The sequence below is a fragment of the Clarias gariepinus genome, chromosome 6 (assembly GCF_024256425.1).
Source record: "Clarias gariepinus isolate MV-2021 ecotype Netherlands chromosome 6, CGAR_prim_01v2, whole genome shotgun sequence".
In the NCBI taxonomy this organism is placed as follows: domain Eukaryota; kingdom Metazoa; phylum Chordata; class Actinopteri; order Siluriformes; family Clariidae; genus Clarias; species Clarias gariepinus.
The window spans coordinates 36,962,546-36,984,094 of NC_071105.1; the positions used below are offsets into that span (position 1 = coordinate 36,962,546).

Below are 21,549 nucleotides of genomic sequence, written 5' to 3' on the forward strand. Positions count from 1 at the left end.
ATTCCTTTGCCTTATGGGCCAAAGACATGCAGAATAGGCTAATTGGCATTCCCTTTATTATGTGAATGAGTGTCTGTTTATGTGCTTGTGCACCCTGCGATGGATTGGCACCCTATCCAGGGTGTACTTGTGCCAAAAGTCCTCTGGAATAGGCTTCAGGCCTCCCCAGGCCTCCAGGATAAGCGGTATAGAGAATGAATGATGAATACAAATAAAGTTCAGTAACAGGACCATAATAAAAAGATTTTTTCCAATTCAGTTACAGGATAAACCTCCTTGACACATTACCAGAGAATTGTGCTGCTCATTAAGTCTTTAAACAAAAGCTCATTTGTGAAGGGATTTGTGAATTGTGCAGCTTATTTAAAAGTCTCACACACACAGTAAATCGTTGATTGTGCCACAGCAGGAGGATGATGACCAGCCTGAGGGTTTAACATGTTAGTGCTTCTGTTTCTCTATCTTCTTGTTCTCCTTTGTTCTCTATCTTTCTTTCACCTTGGAAAATATTAACTCCGTTCGGCTTGGATGTTTTCCATGTGACTGTCTGACAGGTCTTGAGATTTAAATCAGACTGGTATGTCTGTTCCCAGGAGGGGATCGATACTTGTGTTCATTGGGTGGCAGGCAAACAGATTACTGTCAGTCATGAGCCACCAGCCAATGGCAATAACCATAAATCCCACAGGCGGAGTGTAGCGAAGCAGCCAAGTGCCTTTTTTATTGTTATTTCTCTTGAAGCAGACATGCGCAGAGCATCCAGGAGGTTCAGAAGAACTGGAAGTAGAGAAGACTGGTAAACTGACACTAGAGACTCCTTTCATAGATGTAATCTCTCTTAAAAAAAAAAAAAAAACACAACATACCAATGATTAGCCACGTTTTTATTAAGCTAGCTACATCTACTTACCTGTCAGTATATGATTATTACTATTAACTTGTGATTTGTCACTGCACTATTGTCAAAGCTGCTGTAATTGAAAATTAATCAACCAATCAGAGTTGAGTATTTAACAGCACTACGTATAAGTTGCATTAATTTGATATAGTTTATTTCTCATACACAAAGTCTAGTCAGTTTGCTAAAACCTAATAAACCTAAAAAATTATGTTTCTATTCCATCACCAGCAAAGTAACAAAGATCAATAAATTCTCACATTTACATGTATTAGGAAAAAGGCTTTAACTGCAAGAACAGGTTTTAGAGAAACCTTGTCTTTGATCTGACATCCAACTAAAAAAATATATATAATAAGGAAACATTTAGTCACAATTCAACTTGAATGCCCTTTGTATGTGCATGTAAATCAGGGCTTAGTGTTTCTCTTCATTTTTAGCAATGTATATGTATTTCCCATAAATCTTACATCATAAATATCATATTTTGTCTATTGATATTGGAAAGATGATGTGGAGTTAAAGCCCACAGACACTGTGTGTTTGAAGAGAATTTTTCATGCCCTCGCTGCAGGGTTGCCAGATACCCAAGCAACCTAATGGCCATTTAAGTCTAGTCCAGTACCAAATTTTAAACATCAAGACCATCACAAAATTATTGTAATCTTCATCTAGTGCTTTATCCTGGTCAGGTTTATGGTGCAAGAGCACAGGAACGCAGGAGACACAAAACTGGTCTGATACACCGTAGCTGTAGGGATTTCATACATAGAGATACATTTATTTAGTTTCATAGTTTGATTCTGCACTGTAAAAGCGAATAAGTTGGCAAAATTAAAAAAATTTGAGGCAATCAGTTACATAACAATTTTAAAGTAATGATGTTTCCAGTTTTAAGTTAACAGAACTATGAGTTTTTGAGTTTGTTGTACTTATTCATATTAATCGTTCTTTAATTGCATTATTGAGTAGCCTAACTTATACTATTTAATAGCAATTGCCTTTCGCAGGCAGACGTAACACCTACCACTGAGCCATCAGTGCCCTATTGCCCTGATGACGTCATACAGAAAATCACTAGTCTGAAAGTGTCATTTCTACAAGCTCATAAATATCAAAAAGTTCTAAATACTTATCAAGGTCTATATATAACTAATTGTATTTTTTTAAGTTAACGGTACTCAATATGTTTAATTACTTTGAGCATTAGGCTTTACAGTGATATGAACCATGACTTAATAACTTTAAAAATCTTTAACATTTGTTAATTGTACCCCTTAAAGACTGAGCAGAAAAGGCATTTAGCAAACTAAGCACTCTTAATTAACTATCTAATGAGCCTTTAAATAACCCATTAAGCCTTTGTTTTAATAAAAGAACACAATATGTGTGGAAAAACCCACTACTCATCCTGCGCTCTTGTCTTTTTGTCACTCTCTGTGAGCTTCTGAGATTAGACTTTGCAGAAGATTAGTGGTGCATTGATGGGTGTTTTTTTGTTCTCCTCATATCCATGTGTATTGTCTTCATTGTTTTTAGTTTTCTCCAAGCAAGTTGTTGGATAAGTGACTGAGTTTATATTAGAATTGTATTATACCCTCACACCTAGGATATTGCAGCCACAATATTGCTTGTTTCGTGGGAAAACTGTCAACCTGCCAATCTTGTCATTTATTTGGGGACCTCCTATGATTAACATGCGTTTAGATAATCTCTCAAATTAAACCTTTTTAAATATCTATTCCTTAACTACACATTCCAGACAAACAGTACTGTCTACAGTATTTGACCTGAGCATGTCCTCAGTATTGACCTCGGGTAAATCAATACTCCTTTGTTTAAAGCTAGACAGCAGCTAGGCTTTTATCCTGCAGTTAAGTACTATGACATGCCCAGAGGTGAAGATATTATAGTGCTCGGACTAACTTCACAATGCTTTTTAGAGCATGTGGATGCTTTGAGGATTCATTCACGCCTCTTGAATTCTTCTTTGAAGAAAGAAATTTGTAGGAAGCTTCTGCAGAGACTGTACATTCTGCAGTCTTGATTGTGTGTCAGCATTTAAGGTGATTTACAAAAGTTTCTTCAAACATATACACTATATGGACGAAAATATTTGACCAAACCTGTTAATTATTGAATTCGGGTCTTTCAATCAATCACTTATCCCCAGTAAAGGACAATCTTGGACAACGCTTTGCTTCTAACTTTGTGGCAACAATTTGGGGAAGGCCCTTTTCTATTCCAACATGACCGAGCCCCAGAGCACAAAGCAAGTACTTTTATGAAGACATGGTTTGATGAGTTTGATGTGGAAGACCTTGACCGGCCCTAACACAGAGCCCTGACCTTAACCCCATCAAACACCTTTGGGATGAACTGGAACAGAGCCAGGACTTCTCGTCTAACATCAGTGCCTGACCTCATAAATGCTCTACAGAATGAATGGGCACGAATTCCCACAGAAATTTTGGGGACTCCAAAATCTTGTGGAGGCTTGGAAGCTGTTAGAGCTGCAAAAGGGGAACCAAATCCATATTAAAGTAAACGGATGCCATTGCAGGTTTGGCCAAATACTTTTACAATACTAATATATAATGCTAATTAATTTTGGTAAAATTTTTATGTCAATTTCATTTTTCTGGCCTGGAATTAAGCTCAGCCTTCAATAATAACAGGACCACTCAGGACCACACATTTTATTGTTGTTTAACCTCACGATCTGGTTTCATCTACTGATGCAGAACAAAACCGCATGATATCGACTGCTGTGAAGGTACAAGAATTATGGGATAACGTGTGTATGTTTGTATTGACCTGTATTACTTGTCTATGTGTAAAGCTATATACTATATAGAAAGAAAAGATTTTCCAATCTCTTAAACGGCCTGACACACACACACACACACACACACACTCACACGCTCACACACTGGGACTTTGATTTATTTACCACTCAGGAAAAACAACAGGAAATTAATTTATGCCAGCCACGAGACCTTCTTTACATCTCTGGAAAACCATGATGGCTGTATCCTGTCGTTCCCATGGAAACACCAATATTATGGAGAGTGGTGGATTCTCATGTCTCTCTCTCTTTCTCTCTCTCTCTCTGTCTCTCTCATACACACATACACACACCTTCTTTACTAGATTTGCAAGAGATAGCAGCTAATGGATTTGTAAGAAGAAGCAATGCCCATAGAGACAGAATATCTGTGTGTGTGCGTGTGTGTGTGTGTGTGTGTGTGTGTGTGTGTTTCCAGTAGCTAGATCAATTTAATCAAATCTCCCCTGAGGAATGACCTCACTACTGGTTCCTGGAGCACAAATGGGAGTTTCCACTTTCTCCGAGTGAAGTCCAGCCTTGCATCCATCACAAGAAGACGAATTACCTCATATAAAGATTTGGTAGTAATGAGATGGGATGTCGTCTGCTCGGTTCAGCCAATCAGCTTGCTTTAATACGATCAGTCTGGATATGGCGCAACCTGTCACACCACATGGCTGAGTAAACTCTAATGTAATGCTGTTATGCTGGATAGTGTGTCTTGAGAATGTAGGGCGCGTTAACTAAGGTAAACCTCTGTATCAGAGCTTGTGTTGTTCTCTTGTAATTTTGTTTTCATTTTTTTTTTTAAATGGGTTCAGTTTTGTTTCTAGACGTCTGCATTTGGCCACATTACAAGGCCTGTGTATCAGTGACTGTCCAGTAATCAATAAGAGCAACACATTAACTGCTGCAATTCAGGGCCTTCCGAGTGGCGCAATACTCACCCTATCATCATCTGACCAGGAGTCAATAAAGCAAACGTGGCTATGCTGTCTGGATCATACCACTTGGGACATACAGTATACTCTTTTCACCGTCAATCACTGCAACACTAGCCAGTTATGGACATCCTTGAGCTCATATACAAATACAAAAGATGGGAAAGAACTTCAACACAAAATAAAAAGGCTTTGACTAAATGAACATTATTACTATTGCTATAACTGTTTTATGTATGTTGTTGGAAACAGAACATGTTAATTTTACATCCTTAAATTTACATTTTACAAAATCTGTGTGCACTCAACTACCGCCTGATGCTACTCAGTTTATGATTCTACATCGTGCACACATTACACCTGCTCTCAGAAATAAGATAAAGCCCCATGTATCCCCAGCCTGTTGCAAATGTTAATCTGAGAATGGGACCCTTCTCTATTGTTTTTGGTCATGTGTTAAACTGCAGAGTTATTGGTCTAGTTTTGTGTAAGATCAAGGTGTTATTTTTGATGTTCCAGTTAAGTTGGATCCTATGTGCCTCATTCTTGGCCTTCCAGATACTCGTATTGTAAATACCATGCATAGGAGGTTATTCGACTTACTGACCTTTGCAGCTAGAAAAAATGTCTTGTTGTTCTGGATTAAGGACACTGCTCCAACTGCTCCATATTATGGATGCCATTCTTAATTAATAAATTCTTTGCATGTCACAGTTTTCTGATAAGATCTGGGACCATTATTTTACATTTATTGGACCTTTGTTATCCTCCTCTGTATTACAGGGATTACCTAATCCCAGTGTAGAAATACTATTTTTGTTTGTTTTCATATATATTTGCTTATCTATTTATTAATTTCAAGTCTCTTTATAGTTTTTTCTTTCCGCTCATGCTCATGTTTTTTTTTACAAATAAACACATGAGACAGGAGGCTTCTTATATCATAAGGTTAATAATAATTTAACTTTAAAACTGTACAGTGAAGAATTAAAAAGGAACATTTGTAAAAATTAAATCATACGTAAAGGTACACTACATTCACGAATCCAAGTGAAACATTCAAATGTAAGTACTGTGCAACCAGTTTGTTTAAGAGTATTAAAGATACAGTTTAGTCGCCTTTTGTGTGAATGAAGGAGACTAATTTTTCTATTTTGGAATAGTGTAAACTAAAATTTATGATGAAGACAAGTTTTATCCTGTGTTCTTCCATATCATTATATTAACAAAGCCTCAAGGGACAAGTAAAACTACATCTGTCACAGAGTCTCTATACTGTACATCATAAATATGCAACAAAACAGGATCCTTTTAATGAGTGTTTCTAAACACAGCGTTAGAGCTCACGATTTAAGAATTTGACTGATGACACCATCTTCCACAAGTGCACAGCACACCTGAAGTAATAAAGCAGATCATGTGCTGAGTTACCGCAATGTCAGTCCATAATCTGATTACTCTCTCTCTCTGTCTGCGTGGATCAAATAACAGTCAATGACTAAAAGAAATTACTCACATACACGCTCATGCTCACTGCTCAAAAACTTCAACCAATCCCACAGTCGTCTGCTATTATTACTTTTTGTATGTAAATATCCAAAATACCTCCTAATGAACTTAATCAGATATACCCACCGTATTTTAATTAGTCATTTAACCTGATTATGATAAGGTATTTAAGGAAGATGAATGAAGACTGCAAACACACCCCATATCGACCATGTCGACCTTGTATTTTTTGTAAATAGTGACAAAAAATTAAACTACACAACAAAATGCATCTAAAAGTTGCACATTTTTACCTTGCAGCATGTTTTTGGCAGCTTATTATTGGGGATGCAAATTATAATTTTATAAGTTATGACTTCTTTTTTCGTAGAACTTTTTGAAAGACAAAAAAATAAAACAAATATGATTTATAGAATGTCAGCATTATATACACTTTTGAGTAAAAAAAAAAAAAAAAGATTTTCATTCAGTCTACCTTTGCACACAATGTGTCCAGGTCATGTGTGAAAATAATACATCATACTCCCAGAACTGGAATATACCCCATACCATCAGAGAAGAAAACTCCAAAGATGTGATACCCTGGTCATTTACTGCATAAAGCTCATCAGCTGACTGCATTTTAATTGCTACATAACAAACCCTTTTTACCCTGACACACTCATCACTCTGGAATAGGTTCAATCTGGACTCATCAGACCACATGACCTTTTTCCATTGCTCCAAAGTCCAAACATTATGCTTGTTTGGTTTTTCTATGGCCACACAGCTGTCTAGTCCCAATTCTGTGAGTTCTCAACACTTTGTGTGTGTTTTAACATGCTCTTACTTCCACTATTAAACAAAGCTCTGGTTTTTTTTTCTGTTGATTATTTTACCATGCAACTTCACCAAGTGTTTAAGTAATTTCCATTAATGATTTTTTTCCCCCACACACATTTGTTTCACAAAGTTGATGGTTCAGCACTGTCCTTCCAAGTTTAGATAATGTTCTGAAGGGTTCCCTTTTTCAGTCATTTTAAAGGTCCTTAGCTGTTTAATTGGCTTCACGCAGCCCAATAATTTGGCCCTTCTGAAATGCCGACTTTTTTTTTTTTTGTGTGTGTGTGTGTGTGTGTGTGTGTGTGTGTGTGTGTGTGTAGGGACCATGGAGGCCAGTGGTGATTACCATTGTATTTATTCCGGTTTTACAAACGTGGTAGGACTTCCAGTCAACATTCACATGTGCATTCAAACACTACAGGCAATTCAAAAAAAAACACCATTTAGCTTAATCTGCATGTCTTTGAACTGTGGGAGAAAAGTCCCCGGGGGAAATCCACCAAGCATAGGAAGAACATGGAAACTCCATCCACACAGACGCTGAGGCGGGAATCGGACCCAGACCCTAGAGGTGCAAGGGGATAATGCTAACAACTCAACCACTATGTATTTATTTTTAATGTACTGTATAAAGCACCGTACCTCAAATGTACAGTACCTTGACCTAACATATTGTATTTATTTGCTAAATCTCTTGTATTAACAATAATATATTAAATATTAGACCTACATATTTAAAAACAAACATATAATTAATGATATGTTTAGTAATATAATAGTCTTTAATATGAATCTCATTGTAAATAAATTAAATGAAAAAAACCCGATTAACAGAATGTGTGACCTTTCATTTATTAAATCATAGAGTTTGAACTTTGAACCACAAATTTACCATTTAAAAAAAATCAGAACTCAAATATTAATGATATTAAGTATAAGGTGTAGCATTAATATATCAGCATAAATATAGGAAATACATATGATTTTTTTTAAAAACGTATGTATTCATATAATCTTGAAGTTCAGTACATGGATATTAAAATTTGCATGGTGAAAAAAAAACTTACACAATCATTTCCGCTGTTTGTGCACGACAGCATGTAAGCCCCACCCCTCGACTTTTCATTGGCTCTTGTCGTGTCACTCAGGTGGATCTTGAATCTGATTGGTTGGAGCCCAGTGACAGGGCGTGATGTGTTGCTAGCATTGCTGTCAGAACTGAAACCAAGACAGCCGAAAAAGAAACTAAATACTCAGAAAATACTTCAAGACAAGCCGCACCGAGTCCCATTCGCGGAAAGGAGGTGAGTATGTGCAAGACCAGGGGTTGTGTGCTAGTTTTATCAGCCTGTCTTTTTGTAAAATAGCAGGCCTGTGTGTGTGTGTTGTTAGCTTAGCTTTAGTGTAGTGTCAGTGGGGCGGACGATGTAAACAGTGGCGTCATGACAATTCATAAACAGCAGGAATAAGTGATATTAGTCATAAATATCGCATTTAAAGCATGTGGAAGGTTGGGTGGTGATTTTCTTGTCTCTGTAGACAAAGAGCTGAGTTCCTAAAAAACCTGAAGATGAAGATGTGGGAATTAATGCAGGTGTTGTCCATGTAGCTCCACTATAAGGTAAGATTACCTAATTATAGGAAATAATATTTTAAATTGATTAATTAGGAATATTGCAAATTGTAAAATCTCAGAAATTCTCCTGGTCAGCATCATTGCTTCATATTGGCTTTGGCCAGGGTTTCGCAACAGGAGCTCCTAAAATCCTGCAGTGTAACAACACAAGGGTTTTTAATAGTCAGACTATTAAAAATAGTGAATGAGCAAGACCTCCATTATGTGTTGTACCACCTAGTGGCACCTAGTCTGTTTTTGTGAGGGATTTGTTCTCCATTCTTATCCATTTACATCTATAGTATTTGGTCTAATGTTTGTGAGCTCTTAAAATAACCCAGAACAACATCTAAAAACCTGCAGGCTTCACTTGCTTAAGTTAAGGTCAATGGTCATAATTCAACAAGAAAAAAAGATGGAGACTGTAAAAAATATGGCATCCATGGGAGATTTTCATGGCAAAAGGCACCATCTCGCATTTGCCTTGATTATACCCCAAAACATTGGGGCAAATATTTTATTGACTAATAAGACAAAAGTTAAATCATAAAAAGAGCATTGTACTAACGGTCAAACATGGTGGTGGTAGCGTGATGGCCCGGGGCTGCTTTGCAGCTTTATCACCTGGATGACTTGCTATAATTGGTGAAATCATGAATTCTGTTTTCTACCAGAAAATCCTGATGGAGAATGTCCAGCCATCAGTTTCTGACCTCAAGCTCAAGTGCACTTGGGTTATGCAGCAGGGAAATGATCCGAAACACACAAGCAAGTCCAACACTCAGATAATCTATATTATGGTTCTGGAGCAGACTAGTCAACGTCCAAACTTAAATCCGATCGAGATTCTTAAATAGGGCCATTTATGCACGAAAACCCTGCAATGTGGATGAATTTTTTTTTTAAATCAGAGAAGATTGGGCCGAATTTTCTCCAAAGTGAGGTGAAAGACTGGTTGCCGGTTATCACAAACACTTGATTGCAGTTGTTGCTGCCAAGGGTGGCACAACTAGTAAGTACAAAATACAGATTTGAAATGATGATTTCCAAAACTACCTGGTCCTCTAGGGGGCAATTACTTTTCTGCGTAGGACCAGGTAGGTTTGGACAGCTTCTTAATAAATGAAATCATCATTTCAAATCTGTATTTTGTATTTATTAAGTTTTTTGTGTAATATTAAAATTTTATATATGTTCCAAAATCTAGTTGTAATCTTTCACAGAAGATAAAAAGAGACCAAATCGTTGTCCGGCGTATAGACTGCATCTTTTGCAAATCGCTGCAGGTGTGTAGACTGCATCTTTTTAAAGTCGTGGATATTTTCCAAGAAAGCACTTTCTGGCCTTTTTCACATACCTGAGCTCAGAGATGTCTATGATTACACAGTGCAGCTCTGATTGACCAAAGAAAGAAAATGTCATTCCTTTTAATTCCAGTTTTGCAGTCTTGCAGGCTTTTCGTATAGTCCAGATTTGTACTCCAGTCAGGAGAGCAAACTTGCAGTCGCAGAACTGGGTTTTTATTTTATTTACATTTTCATGTTAAAAATAAGCGTAGTGTTATAGTTTTCCTTCTTTGCAACGCCGCTAGCATCCTGACCTCGATCACTGAGCCCTTCATTTCTTCTTGTCCGTTCCATAGGAGGGATGGTGTGTGAGCGGTGTGTGTAGAGACAGACAGCAGCATGGCCGAATTTGATACAGAGTACCAGCGCCTGGAGGCGTCTTACAGCGACTCTCCTCCAGGAGAGGAAAATCTCTTGGTTCATGTACCAGAGGGCTTGAAATGTAAGACAACAAACAGTCTGGAAGCAACACGTTTATGATCTGTTTATAATATTTAGACAGTTTTTTTATGAAAGTATTATAAGGTTGACGTTATAAGCATGGACAAATGCTCTCTTTTTTTCCTTTTTCTATCAGCTCACTGGCATCACATTGAAAACTTGGACCTTTTCTTCCAAAGAATATCCTTTCTGATCTGAGGATTAAATGATCCTCATTCTGAAGTAAATATTATAAATTTAAACCACAGGAGAAATCTGGTTGTTTCTATATTAACGGGTAATTTAAAGGGACTAAACATAATATAAGCATCATAAATCTTTATAATTAACAGAATAAAAATCGAAGTTTTCTGACATGAAAAAGTACAGGATGAAACAAGTTGTTTTGTTTATTTTCTTATTTTCTGCTATTTAAAGACATTCCACAGCATTGAATGAAGCTTTACATAAATAAAATATATTTTATTCTCTGGCAAATGGTTTAAAAGGTCCAAAACTAAAGCATTTCAGGATGTGCTGTTCCAGACTAATAATCAACTTCAGGGTAGTCAGAGTAAGTGTGCTCTATCACACTCCTCTGTTGTGGATTGTTATTTGTTTGAGTCACCTTTAATGAGACATTTAAAGAGTTTTTCTTTAACTTTTGTTACGTCTATAATCTTCATCAGAAGAACGGATTCACTTGTATGCTCCTGGGAGAAATCTTCGAGCTTGTGTGAGTATAACTAGGTCAACCTTGTTTACAATACAACATAAAAGTATGCATTATGCGAGGTTTTACCACATCCCTTTCCCCTTTCTAAAAAAAAACAAAAAAACAAAAAAAAACATTGCAACTAGTAGCTAATGTTTTTTTATACCCTGTTATAAAACCCCAACTTCATTTCAGGCAATTGGTCTTTGTGGTGACGTTCACTGTTTTTCTGGCCAACTGTGTGGACTACGACATCCTGTTCGCCAACAAGTTTGTCAACCATACTGACTCATCCAAGGTGACTCTTCCTGATGCGTTTCTTCCCATGGACGTGTGTCATGATCGGTAAGTCAAAATGACTCGCTGTCATTCGTAGATGATTGAGGCTTTGTACATCATTTGGAAAATGTGCTCCTGTCCTTGCATTTTAGGATTCGTGATAACGTCTTGGTCATTTTCATACTGATTATATCCGGAGTGTTTTGGCTCCATCGACTGGTCAAATTTCTCTACAATGTCTGCTGCTACTGGGAGATCCGTTCGTTCTACATCAACGCTCTAAAAATGTCAATGGTGAGCAAACATACACAATAGAAATCTTTTCCAGATAGAGATCAGATTGTAAGATACAATGAGAGAGAGAGAGAGAGAGAAAGAGAATGACTGTAAGGAAATCCACTGCAAAAGATCTACTGTAACTAGCTAGAAACTTCTGGTCGACGATGACGTGTTCTTCTGTGTTCCTGATAGCCGACGTGATAAAGATGCTAAGCACATGCTAGGAGTGAAAGGAGAGATAACATTGTAATGTAAAGTAGCGGATTAGACAGTGAAAGCGTTTCTAGTGTAATTTTGTTCGCAGCACTGAGAAACTGATTTAGACCAAATAAAGGTTAAGAAAAGTTTAGAAAACTGTAGAGGAACATGAAATGCATAGGATTTAATTGTTATAAATAATAAAATAATGTTATAATGGTGAGTATGTTCAGTGGAGAATTCCACCTCACCTGTGTTTTGTTTAAACCTGTTTTTTGATTGACAGGCTGACCTTCCGTATTTCACCTGGCAAGAGGTGCAGGCGCGGATCATCGAGATCCAAAAAGAGCATCAGATCTGCATCCACAAAAAGGAGCTCACTGAGCTGGACATCTACCACCGCATCCTGCGCTTTAAGAACTACATGGTGGCGATGGTGAACAAGTCCCTGCTGCCCGTCCGTTTCCGTTTGCCGCTCCTGGGCGATTACGTCTTCTACACGCGCGGCCTCAAGTACAACTTCGAGCTGATCTTCTTCTGGGGTCCCGGCTCTCTTTTTGAGAATGAGTGGAGTCTCAAGTCCGAATACAAGCGCGGGGGGAACCGCCTGGACCTGGCCGATCGCCTGAGCTCGAGGATCTTGTGGATCGGCATAGCCAACCTGCTCCTGTGCCCGGTCATTCTCATCTGGCAGATCCTGTACGCCTTCTTCAGCTACACAGAGATCATAAAACGTGAGCCGGGCAGCCTCGGGGCTCGCTGCTGGTCACTGTACGGGCGCTGCTACCTGCGCCATTTTAACGAGCTTGATCACGAGCTTATGTCTCGCCTCAGCAAAGGCTACAAAGCTTCGTCCAAGTACATGAACTGCTTCATGTCACCTCTGCTCACGGTGGTGGCCAAGAACGTAGCTTTCTTCGCGGGGTCCATATTAGCCGTGCTCATCGCTTTGACCATATACGATGAGGATGTGCTGGCTGTAGAGCATGTTCTCAGCAGCATCACACTCCTCGGGGTTTGCGTTACAATCTGCAGGTATGTAAAGTATCATATAGCCAGAAGGTTTTGTTTTACACATTTGTTTTACAATATTACAAAATATTGCCTTTTTTTTTTTTTTATTTATTAGGTCGTTTATTCCTGACAAGCACATGGTGTTTTGTCCAGAGCAGCTGCTCAAAGTGATCCTTGCGCACATCCACTACATGCCGGACCACTGGCAAGGCAACGCCCATCGTTACGAGACCAGAGACGAGTTTGCTCAACTTTTTCAATATAAAGCCGTAAGACACTCCCATCCAGGATATTTTTATGAAAAGCGTTTCTCGTACACAAAGACAGATATTTAAATTTAATAAAGAGCACTAAAGGTGGCATTTTCATAGAACTAGGAAACAAAAACAAAAAAACAACAGGGGAAAGCTACCATCCAACAAGGATTTAAACCCTACAGGAAGGAGAGATTTGTAATTTGTAATGCAATTTGTAAATCTGAAATCTTAGTTGGTCATTTTTAACCCTTCCGTAAAGAAACAGGCAGGTAAACGTGTCATCTCCTCCTACTGTTCTTCCTCATCCTGTGTTGCAGGTGTTCATCCTGGAGGAGCTGCTCAGTCCCGTCATCACACCCTTCATCCTCATCTTCTGCCTGCGCCGCAAATCTCTAGAGATCATCGACTTCTTCCGAAATTTCACCATCGAAGTGGTGGGCGTGGGAGACACCTGCTCTTTCGCTCAGATGGACGTCCGACATCACGGCCATCCAGCGGTGAGTTTAATCCGAACCCTGCGTTTAGGTTTTTATAGTTATAAATATAAAGCCTTTGGTTTTATACATATTATAAACACTACAAAAAAATTTAAAACGTTACCATGTTAATTGATTATGCGGAGTCAGTTAGATTAACTCTTATTTCTGTCATTTAATTTTATTCTAATAATATAATTTCAGTGGATGTCTGCGGGAAAGACAGAAGCCTCGATCTATCAGCAGGCAGAGGACGGGAAGACCGAGCTGTCACTCATGCATTTCGCCATCACTAACCCTCAGTGGCAGCCTCCGCAAGAGAGCACGCATTTCATCAGCCAGCTGAAAGAGAAAGTGCACCGCGAGGCCACTGGGGGGCAACAGGGGAACGCAGCGGAGAACCTCACATCTGCTCACTCGCTGCAGTCCGAGTCTGAGGTGTGTGTGAAATTTAACGTTTTACATACAAGAATGAATTTAAAAGATTTTTTTTACAACATATTATGAAAAAGGATATTTCAAATGATAATAATACAGAACACTGGGGCAATGAAGGCCACCAGTTATAGTGGTAACAGTAAACTTGCACTAAAACGCCCTCTAGTGTTCAATATAGAGATAATCGAGCTGTACAAGGCAAAAATCACTGCACGTGTCAGTGTTATGACTTTTGAAATTTTAATTATGCTATAAAGTCTTACCAGTACAGCATCAATATTCTTAAACCTCAGGAGTCTTGCATCACTTCTTTCATGAAACAAGCTAACCTGTGTGCTCTTTATCCTCAAAGCCTCGAAGTCTCGTCGCTAACCTCCTGGCTGGACCACCGTCCTTGGCCTCGCTGCACCTGGGTCGAGACGGCTCCATTATCAATCACTTTTCGATGGGAATGAGTGACGGTGCGTCGGCTTTGCGCTCCCTCTCGCCCGTCAGCACCAGTTTGCACCTGAGGGCCAGCTACCCGTCTGCCAGGCTGCCCCGTCCGGACCATCCTGCTGTAGCAGCAGGCAGAGCCATGGCTGGCTCCGGGTACTCACTTTGCCCTGATTGTAGCAAACTAAAAAAGCCTCTGTTTTTTTTTTTTTGTTTTGTTTTTTAATAAGAAGCAAAAGTTATGTTTTTTTATGTTTATCATTACACTCTATTTTGTTAAATGGAATCAGTACTAATAAGTATTCTCTCTCTTTCTCTCTCTCTGTGTTTCAGGACTGATGCTCGCACTGTCAGTTCAGGAAGCAGTGCTTGGGAAGGTCAGCTGACCAGCATGGTCCTATCAGAATACGCCTCCACAGAGATGAGCATTCACGCCCTGTATTTGCACGAGGTAAAGCATACAGCTGTGTATTCTTTTATAAACGTTCACTAGCTACATTAGCCCTATGTTGTTCTGACAGTCTTATACATAACCTTTTTAATGCTCAGATGCACAAGCAGCAGTCCCGTGTCGAGATCTCACGCCACACGTGGCACAGACAGGAGAGCGACGAGAGCAGCGAGAGCACCCACGAATACGCGGAGGCAACGCGCAACTTGCCTCGATCCAACACTTTCCCCTGCAACACCGCTCCCAACCAACAGGGGGCCACAGTCCAGAGCAGCGTCAGTCAGTATGGGGGAACATCAGGTATTACCACATAGTTCTCAGTAGGTTTGTTGCATATGTTTATATGCACAAACGGTCCTTAATAGTAATTTCAGATGTAGTAACTCTTTACATGAGCGTTTCTCAGTAATAAGCCGATTAGTAATTTCAAGAGAGCCTAGTGACTTAACGAAAATATGTCAATATTCTCACTGGCGGAGGTGCTCGGGTTCAGCGCACGGCCCGGATGCCGATGGGAGGCTGGGAGGAGGAGCCTGTAGCTGAGGAGGGTTCTGAAGATGATCTACCACCACATGTTCATAAGGTAAAACAGGAAACTTCTGCAAATGGCATCATGTACAATACATCTTCAGATGTTTAAGGATACTTGAGCATTTTACTGATTAGGTTTTGTGCCTTTTTTATATTTTAATTTTTTTGCGCAGGTGACATGATGAAATTCCCCAACCTTCATCTTAACGAAGAAATAAAATAAGAACACTGAACAGTGGGAAATGTATTTATTCACTCTCTGATAGCACTGACATTTACAAATGTACAAATGACTTTGAGATAAATCAGTGGGTAATTAATTATCATCACCATCATCATCTTTGTGCTCGTCTAATGCAATTATAACAATATTAGCTAGGTAAAGGGAAAAATTGGATATTTGAAAAAATATATTATTATTAAGGAATTCTGATTACGCAAATGGAAATGCGTAATGTTGATGACATGATCACGCTTAAACCTGATATCCTTAATCTTTTGTTTGATGATTTTAAAATCCAGATTAAATGTAAACATTAATTTTACAGACATGTACGCTGAGATCTGCATGTTATTACGCTCCCTCTCTCTAAAGTTTGCACACATCAGAATGCACTTTAGCTTCTTGTTAAATCCAAAGGATGTTTGAAGCATTTTTTTCATACACATTTCATTGTGTGCCACACTGTATGTATGTATGTATGTATGTAAGAAATCCAGTGAGGATTTGTGGTTAGAGTCGTAACTGGTGCTCAAGTACGTCATAAAATATAATAGTGATTTACCGAGATAGAGTCTCAGAGTGGTTAAGCTTCGAAAATCATTGTCATAGGATTATTTTTTTTTTTTTATGTACAGACATGTATGAAAAAAAGCTGTATTTGTGCTTATGTAAAAACAAAAAAATATATCTCTGAAATGCAGCCGGTGCATGAACATGTTAAATCATTTTACCAGGCGTAACTAACTTATGAGCTATACAGTTATGTGTATATTTTTTTTTGCATTGTTCATTTTGTTCTTTTTATAGATTTAAGTTGTAATAATGTAAATTTGTACAGCTGTAAATTCATTATAATGAGGTGTTCAAGAAATTGTGCATTCATACCCTTCTTTGTGTGGAGAAATCGTTCTTTAACTGGATTGTCCTTAATTCATTTTGCTTTAAAGTAATCTGGATGTAAGTTTAGAATACTTGGTAATGTAATACTTAAGATACTTAATGCAGCTCACAGAATATCAGTATTTTATAAACCAGAGTTTACTGTGATAAGGAAAAAATGCTTCCTCGGTCAAGGGGAGGAAGAAATCATGAGACCTAAAAATGAACCTGTGTTTAGTTTATGTAAAGGTGCAACTATAAATTATTATAGAGTACAGGTGTAGAAGAGCAAGTGGGATTCAGTAGGAGTGTACGGTGAATCTCAGGTTGAAGGTTTATGGATGATTACTGTACTTAATAAATATTAGCTTTCACCACGACAGGGTTAGGGAAAGAAAGAAAAACAAAAAGCTATCGCCCGAACAGGGACTTGAACCCTGGACCCTCAGATTAAAAGTCTGATGCTCTACCGACTGAGCTATCCGGGCGCTGTAGAGCCAAAGGGAACCGGGGTCATTTTTATTCACAAAAAAACGAGGGATTAAAAAAAAAAAAAAAAAAAAAGATGTTCGCCACAGTTGTGTGTAATCAATATAGTCCTATAATATTAAGCTTTATTCGTAAACTTTTACTTAGTGAGCGATATCTCTGCACACATTAGACCAAACCTTAAATAAAAGCATTTTCGACACATGAGTTAGCCCTTTTTGCTAACTACTGCACGGCCCGCATGCCGATGGGCAGCTGGGAGGAGGAGCCTGTAGCTGAGGAGGGTTCTGAAGATGATCTACCACCACATGTTCATAAGGTAAAACAGGAAACTTCTGCAAATGGCATCACGTACAATACATCTTCAGATGTTTAAAGATACAGTGGAACCTTGGATTACGAACATACTTCGTTCCGGAAGCTGGCTCGTATTTCAAAACACTCGTAAACCAAAACCGAATTTTTCCATAGGAAATAATGAAAACTCAGATTATTCATTCCACAGATCCCCCAAAAAATAAATACATAAAAACAATTAACAAAAAATATAAAGTAAAAATAAAATAAAACTCGGTACTCGTAAACCAGTGGCGGCTGCAAGCTTTTGAAACAGGGATGGCTCATATTAGGCCTTCATCATAAAATTAATTATGTTCTTTGCACTTTTTATGCCTTTTGTATGCCCTGTCAAAGTTACCCAGATCCCCAAAACCCACGTTTGACCAAACACATCCCATTCCCTGAGAAAGTTTCGTCAAAAGGCATGGCCAGTCAGCCAGTTCACCTTGTCATACCAGGAGAGCTTAAAAGACCTGTTATTTTTCCCTGATTTTTGCACCAGATCAATCTTGGGCGTTGGTCTGCCCTGCCGTTTAATTCTGAGTCTCTTCTTGTGAGGAAGACTACTAAATGGTTTTACCAAAAGCAGGTCAACAATATTAGCACCGCCTGTGTCTGCCATTATGCACAGCTTGCTAGCTGGCTAGTTTTTCCTTCCACAAGCCACTTTAATTATATGAACGAACTAACTTTACAATGCTGAAACAAGAAGCAAAGTCAAGAACGCTATAATACGTTTTTTTTTTATTATTTAAAGAATGATTTGTACAAACAAAAATGGTTTATATCACCAGCAAACAATACAGAGTGCAGCAGTTTGTACCATGTCTGTAGCACTGATGTATACTTAAGGCATGCTGTCAATCAAAATAGGGGTTCCACCCTTTAAACAGCTCCTCCAATCATCACACAGCAGCCCAGAGTCCTGGCCTGCCCACTGCTCCATTCCCCCCAGATAAGCTGAGCTTCCCTGGAAGTGACAATTTTGGTGCATTTATCCAATTACCGTCCAGCTTTTCTGCATTAAAAAAAAGCTCCTCTGTGCTTGTCCATAAAGCTCCAGTGAAGCTGGGCTTCAGGAGGGTTTAACGCGCTGTGCTGCACGGAAATGTATAACAAGAAAATCGCGTCAAACAATCTACAATAAATACCTGATTCTGAACGAGCTAGTCATGAAGTTGAACGCGTTCTAGCACACTTTTTTTAAAACCAATATAAATACGACAGTGTATATATGAGCATTTTTTTTCTGACATAGTAGAGGAAGCTGAGCTTCCCTTGTGGTCTTAGAACAGCAGCCACTGTCGTAAACTAAGTCAAAATATATTAAAAATCCTTGCTCGTCTTGCGGGAAACTTAAAAACCGTGTTACTCACAATCCAAGGTTCCACTGTACTTGAGTATTTTACTGATTAAATTTTGTGCCTTTTTAAATTTTTTGCACAGGTGACATGATGAAATTTCCCAACCTTCATCTTAACAAAGAAATAAAATAAGAACACGGAACAGTGGAAAATGTATTCATTTACTCTCTGATAGCACCGACATTTAAAACCAGTTGCCATTTCAATATATGATAAACAAATTACTTTGAGATAAATAATTATCATCATCATCATCATCGTGCTCGTCTAAAGCAATTATAACGATAGTAGCTAGGTAAAGGGAAATAGGATTTTTAAAAATGATTATTATTTTTATTATTATTATTAAGGTATTCAGATTATGCAAAAGAATATGCGCAATGTTGATGACATAATCACGCTTAAACTTTTTTTTTTTACAGATATGTATAAAATAAACCTTTGTTTGTGCTTATGTAAAAGCAAAAAAATATATCTCTTAAATGCAGCTGGTGAACATGATAAATCATTTTACCAGGTATAACTAACTTATGAGCTATACAGGTATGTGTAGTAAAAGTAGGCCTGTGTTAAAGGTGTATGAATGATTACTTGAATGAATTTTTGCTTTCACTACGACAAGGTTAGGGAATTTAAAAAAAGCTATCGCCCGAACAGGGACTTGAACCCTGGACCCTCAGATTAAAAGTCTGATGCTCTACCGACTGAGCTATCCGGGCGCTCTGGAGCTAAGGGGGATGGGTGGTCACTTTTATTCACAAACCAGAGAGGGAAAACGCCGAGACGTTCGTTACAGTTGCGTACAAAAATAAGCAAAGCCTTATTATGGACTGCACATATTAGTCCAAGCATGAAAAAAAAGCATATTCGACACATCGATTTAGTTCTTTTTTGCTAACTACTGAAAAACTTCCGCCATGTTTGAAGGTGTACACGTTGTCACCGAGCGTTTAAAGGTGCCCTCTAGCGGATGGACGTAAAAAAAACAGAACCGCATCCAGGCGCTAGAGGGCGACAGGGATCTTATAACTTGCAACCGAGTGATTAAAATATCCTCTGTCGCCCTCTAGCGCCTGGATGCGGTTCTGTTTTTCCACACTTAGTTAAAAGCGGTTACCAAGTCTTTCTTAAGGAAAGGTGGCAAACTAATAAATTATTTTGTATACGTTACTACATTATAATAATAATAATATTAAATCATCATTAGCAATGACCTTTTTTGGGGTCACCTTTATTCATGATATACATTACTGCATAATATAATTTATTCTTTGCATTAATTTAATGCTCAATTAATTTAAAACTCCAGGTTTGGAGTGTTGGCAAGAGTTAGGCATTTAATCCCCCCCCCTCTTTTTTTCCATGAGCTGTAAGCCATAAACGTAAAATAAAAAAATTAAAAAACTGACGAAATATTTACAGCTTTTTGAATTAAATAGAAATTGGCATTTTAAAAACTTTTGATCTTCCAGACGCAAAACACAAGCTTGAAATATTAAAATATTTATTGAACATAGAAAAGCTACAGTTTAATCAGTGTAATATAATATAAAATCTATAGATCTAATATTTAAAAAACAAAACAAAAGACATGATCACACGTTCTTGTGCAGTATAATGGTGGTTCTATACAGATTCCAGTGCAAATGTTTAAAACAAAAACAAAAAAATCTAAACAAACGGAAGCTACACACAACTAAACACCTGTGAGCAGATTTACAGACCATCCGAGTGAGAAACATTGTAGAAAAAGGTCACTTAAAAAAAAAAAAAAAAAACACATTCAGGTGGTCATTTATGGTTAATCTGAGGTTGGAGTATAAAAGCATATAAAAAAAATAACTTATAATAAAATGATCAAGTAGCTTTAACACACTCCGGTAACAGAACACTGGCTCAGTGTTGTTGCATTCATCTGTCAGTTTTCCTCGGAAAAGAAAACGTCGCAGGGGAACCTATAGAGGCAGAAACACATTATTATTAATAATAATAATAATGAGAAAAAGAACATTATTAATACACAACACAATGTATCAAATAAAACCCTTACACTTTACACCCGGGTGTTTAAAACGCTTCACAGAGTGAGATGTGACTGACAGCACAAGAGGATGAACCCGTGATTTAAGCGTGCAAGCCGGCCGAGCCCTTCACTCACCTACAGGCCACATGTAACCTGGCGACAAACAACGCAAATACAGCCAGGATCTATTCTCATGCAACCATTTCTGTCGAAATCCCATCATATCGGGGAGACTCCGTCTCCGCTCGTCTCGGGGGACTGCAGGACGGAGGGGAGAGAGTGAGCGCCGGGAGCAAGACGTCCAACGGATCCATCCGTCTTGTGTAATCAGTCACAGATACTCCATAAATGTAATTTATAATTTATCATGCTTTTAAATGCATTACTACATGGAGCGAAAAAAAAAAACCCAAACATCCCTTTTATGTAAAGCAACCGCTTTACAACTCTATGTATGTTGGATAAGACTATAATAACAGGCAGCAGGACTGTACGTCTGTGTAAGGGGAAGAACGAAGACAAAACATGAAGTGCGTGTTCTATCCGTTGCTCCCACCTGGACGAACAGCTCCTAAGCGCTGCTGGACGCTCTCCAGGTGATGGATGTAGTCAGTGAGAGAGCGTTCCTGCTCCTGTGATGGGGTGTTAGTGCGCTCCGACGGTGCCAGGATGCTGCTGGAGTAACCTCTGGGAGGGCATGGGACACAAAACAAAGATGTCAGGTGAAGTAGTGGGGGAGGAAAGAAAGAAAAGAAGAAGAAAAAAAAAAAAGCAAGTG

At 38.4% G+C, this 21,549-nt stretch overlaps 2 protein-coding genes and 2 non-coding genes across 7 annotated transcripts in view; 1 reads left to right on the plus strand and 3 right to left on the minus strand.

Moving 5' to 3' along the window:
- The first annotated feature begins 8,179 nt into the window (after positions 1-8,179).
- On the plus strand, positions 8,180-16,566 carry atg9a (ATG9 autophagy related 9 homolog A (S. cerevisiae)). Of its 2 annotated transcripts, none has more exons than XM_053499507.1 (16): positions 8,180-8,304; positions 8,540-8,621; positions 10,258-10,403; positions 10,539-10,582; positions 11,053-11,117; positions 11,292-11,441; positions 11,528-11,669; positions 12,139-12,887; positions 12,982-13,135; positions 13,441-13,620; positions 13,804-14,037; positions 14,390-14,628; positions 14,806-14,923; positions 15,022-15,223; positions 15,403-15,506; positions 15,628-16,566. In XM_053499507.1, the coding sequence occupies exons 3-16, from the start codon at positions 10,301-10,303 to the stop codon at positions 15,634-15,636; spliced, it is 2,493 nt and encodes an 830-aa protein (XP_053355482.1). In that variant the 5' UTR covers positions 8,180-8,304; positions 8,540-8,621; positions 10,258-10,300; the 3' UTR covers positions 15,637-16,566. The 2 variants fall into 2 exon arrangements, with proteins under 2 accessions (XP_053355482.1, XP_053355481.1); XM_053499506.1 differs by having other exon boundaries at positions 15,022-15,222; positions 15,396-15,506.
- A 405-nt stretch (positions 16,567-16,971) lies between these two features.
- Positions 16,972-17,044, minus strand: trnak-uuu (transfer RNA lysine (anticodon UUU)). The gene has a single exon. It is a non-coding gene; the product is annotated as a tRNA-Lys (tRNA).
- A 2,350-nt stretch (positions 17,045-19,394) lies between these two features.
- trnak-uuu (transfer RNA lysine (anticodon UUU)) lies at positions 19,395-19,467 on the minus strand. The gene has a single exon. It is a non-coding gene; the product is annotated as a tRNA-Lys (tRNA).
- A 768-nt stretch (positions 19,468-20,235) lies between these two features.
- pcnt (pericentrin) overlaps positions 20,236-21,549 on the minus strand; it is a 38,941-nt gene continuing 37,627 nt past the window's right edge. For 2 of the 3 annotated variants that reach the window (XM_053497839.1, XM_053497838.1), the window contains 3 exons: positions 21,328-21,458; positions 20,907-21,029; positions 20,236-20,703 (listed from right to left, as the gene is read on the minus strand). In XM_053497839.1, the coding sequence (XP_053353814.1) occupies positions 20,660-20,703; positions 20,907-21,029; positions 21,328-21,458 (298 nt within the window). In that variant the 3' untranslated portion in view covers positions 20,236-20,659. The remainder of the gene's footprint in view (positions 20,704-20,906; positions 21,030-21,327; positions 21,459-21,549) is intronic. The other variant, XM_053497840.1, reaches the window with a different exon arrangement.

What these genes read in the sequence shown, in the direction of transcription:
- atg9a (XM_053499506.1), top strand. Translation starts at nt 10,301, where the DNA reads ATGGCCGAATTTGATACAGAGTACCAGCGCCTGGAGGCGTCTTACAGC. An exon ending in ATGGACGTGTGTCATGATCG is followed by an intron (nt 11,442 to 11,527) that starts GTAAGTCAAAAT and finishes CTTGCATTTTAG; the next exon opens with GATTCGTGATAACGTCTTGG. An exon ending in AACTTTTTCAATATAAAGCC is followed by an intron (nt 13,136 to 13,440) that starts GTAAGACACTCC and finishes CCTGTGTTGCAG; the next exon opens with GTGTTCATCCTGGAGGAGCT.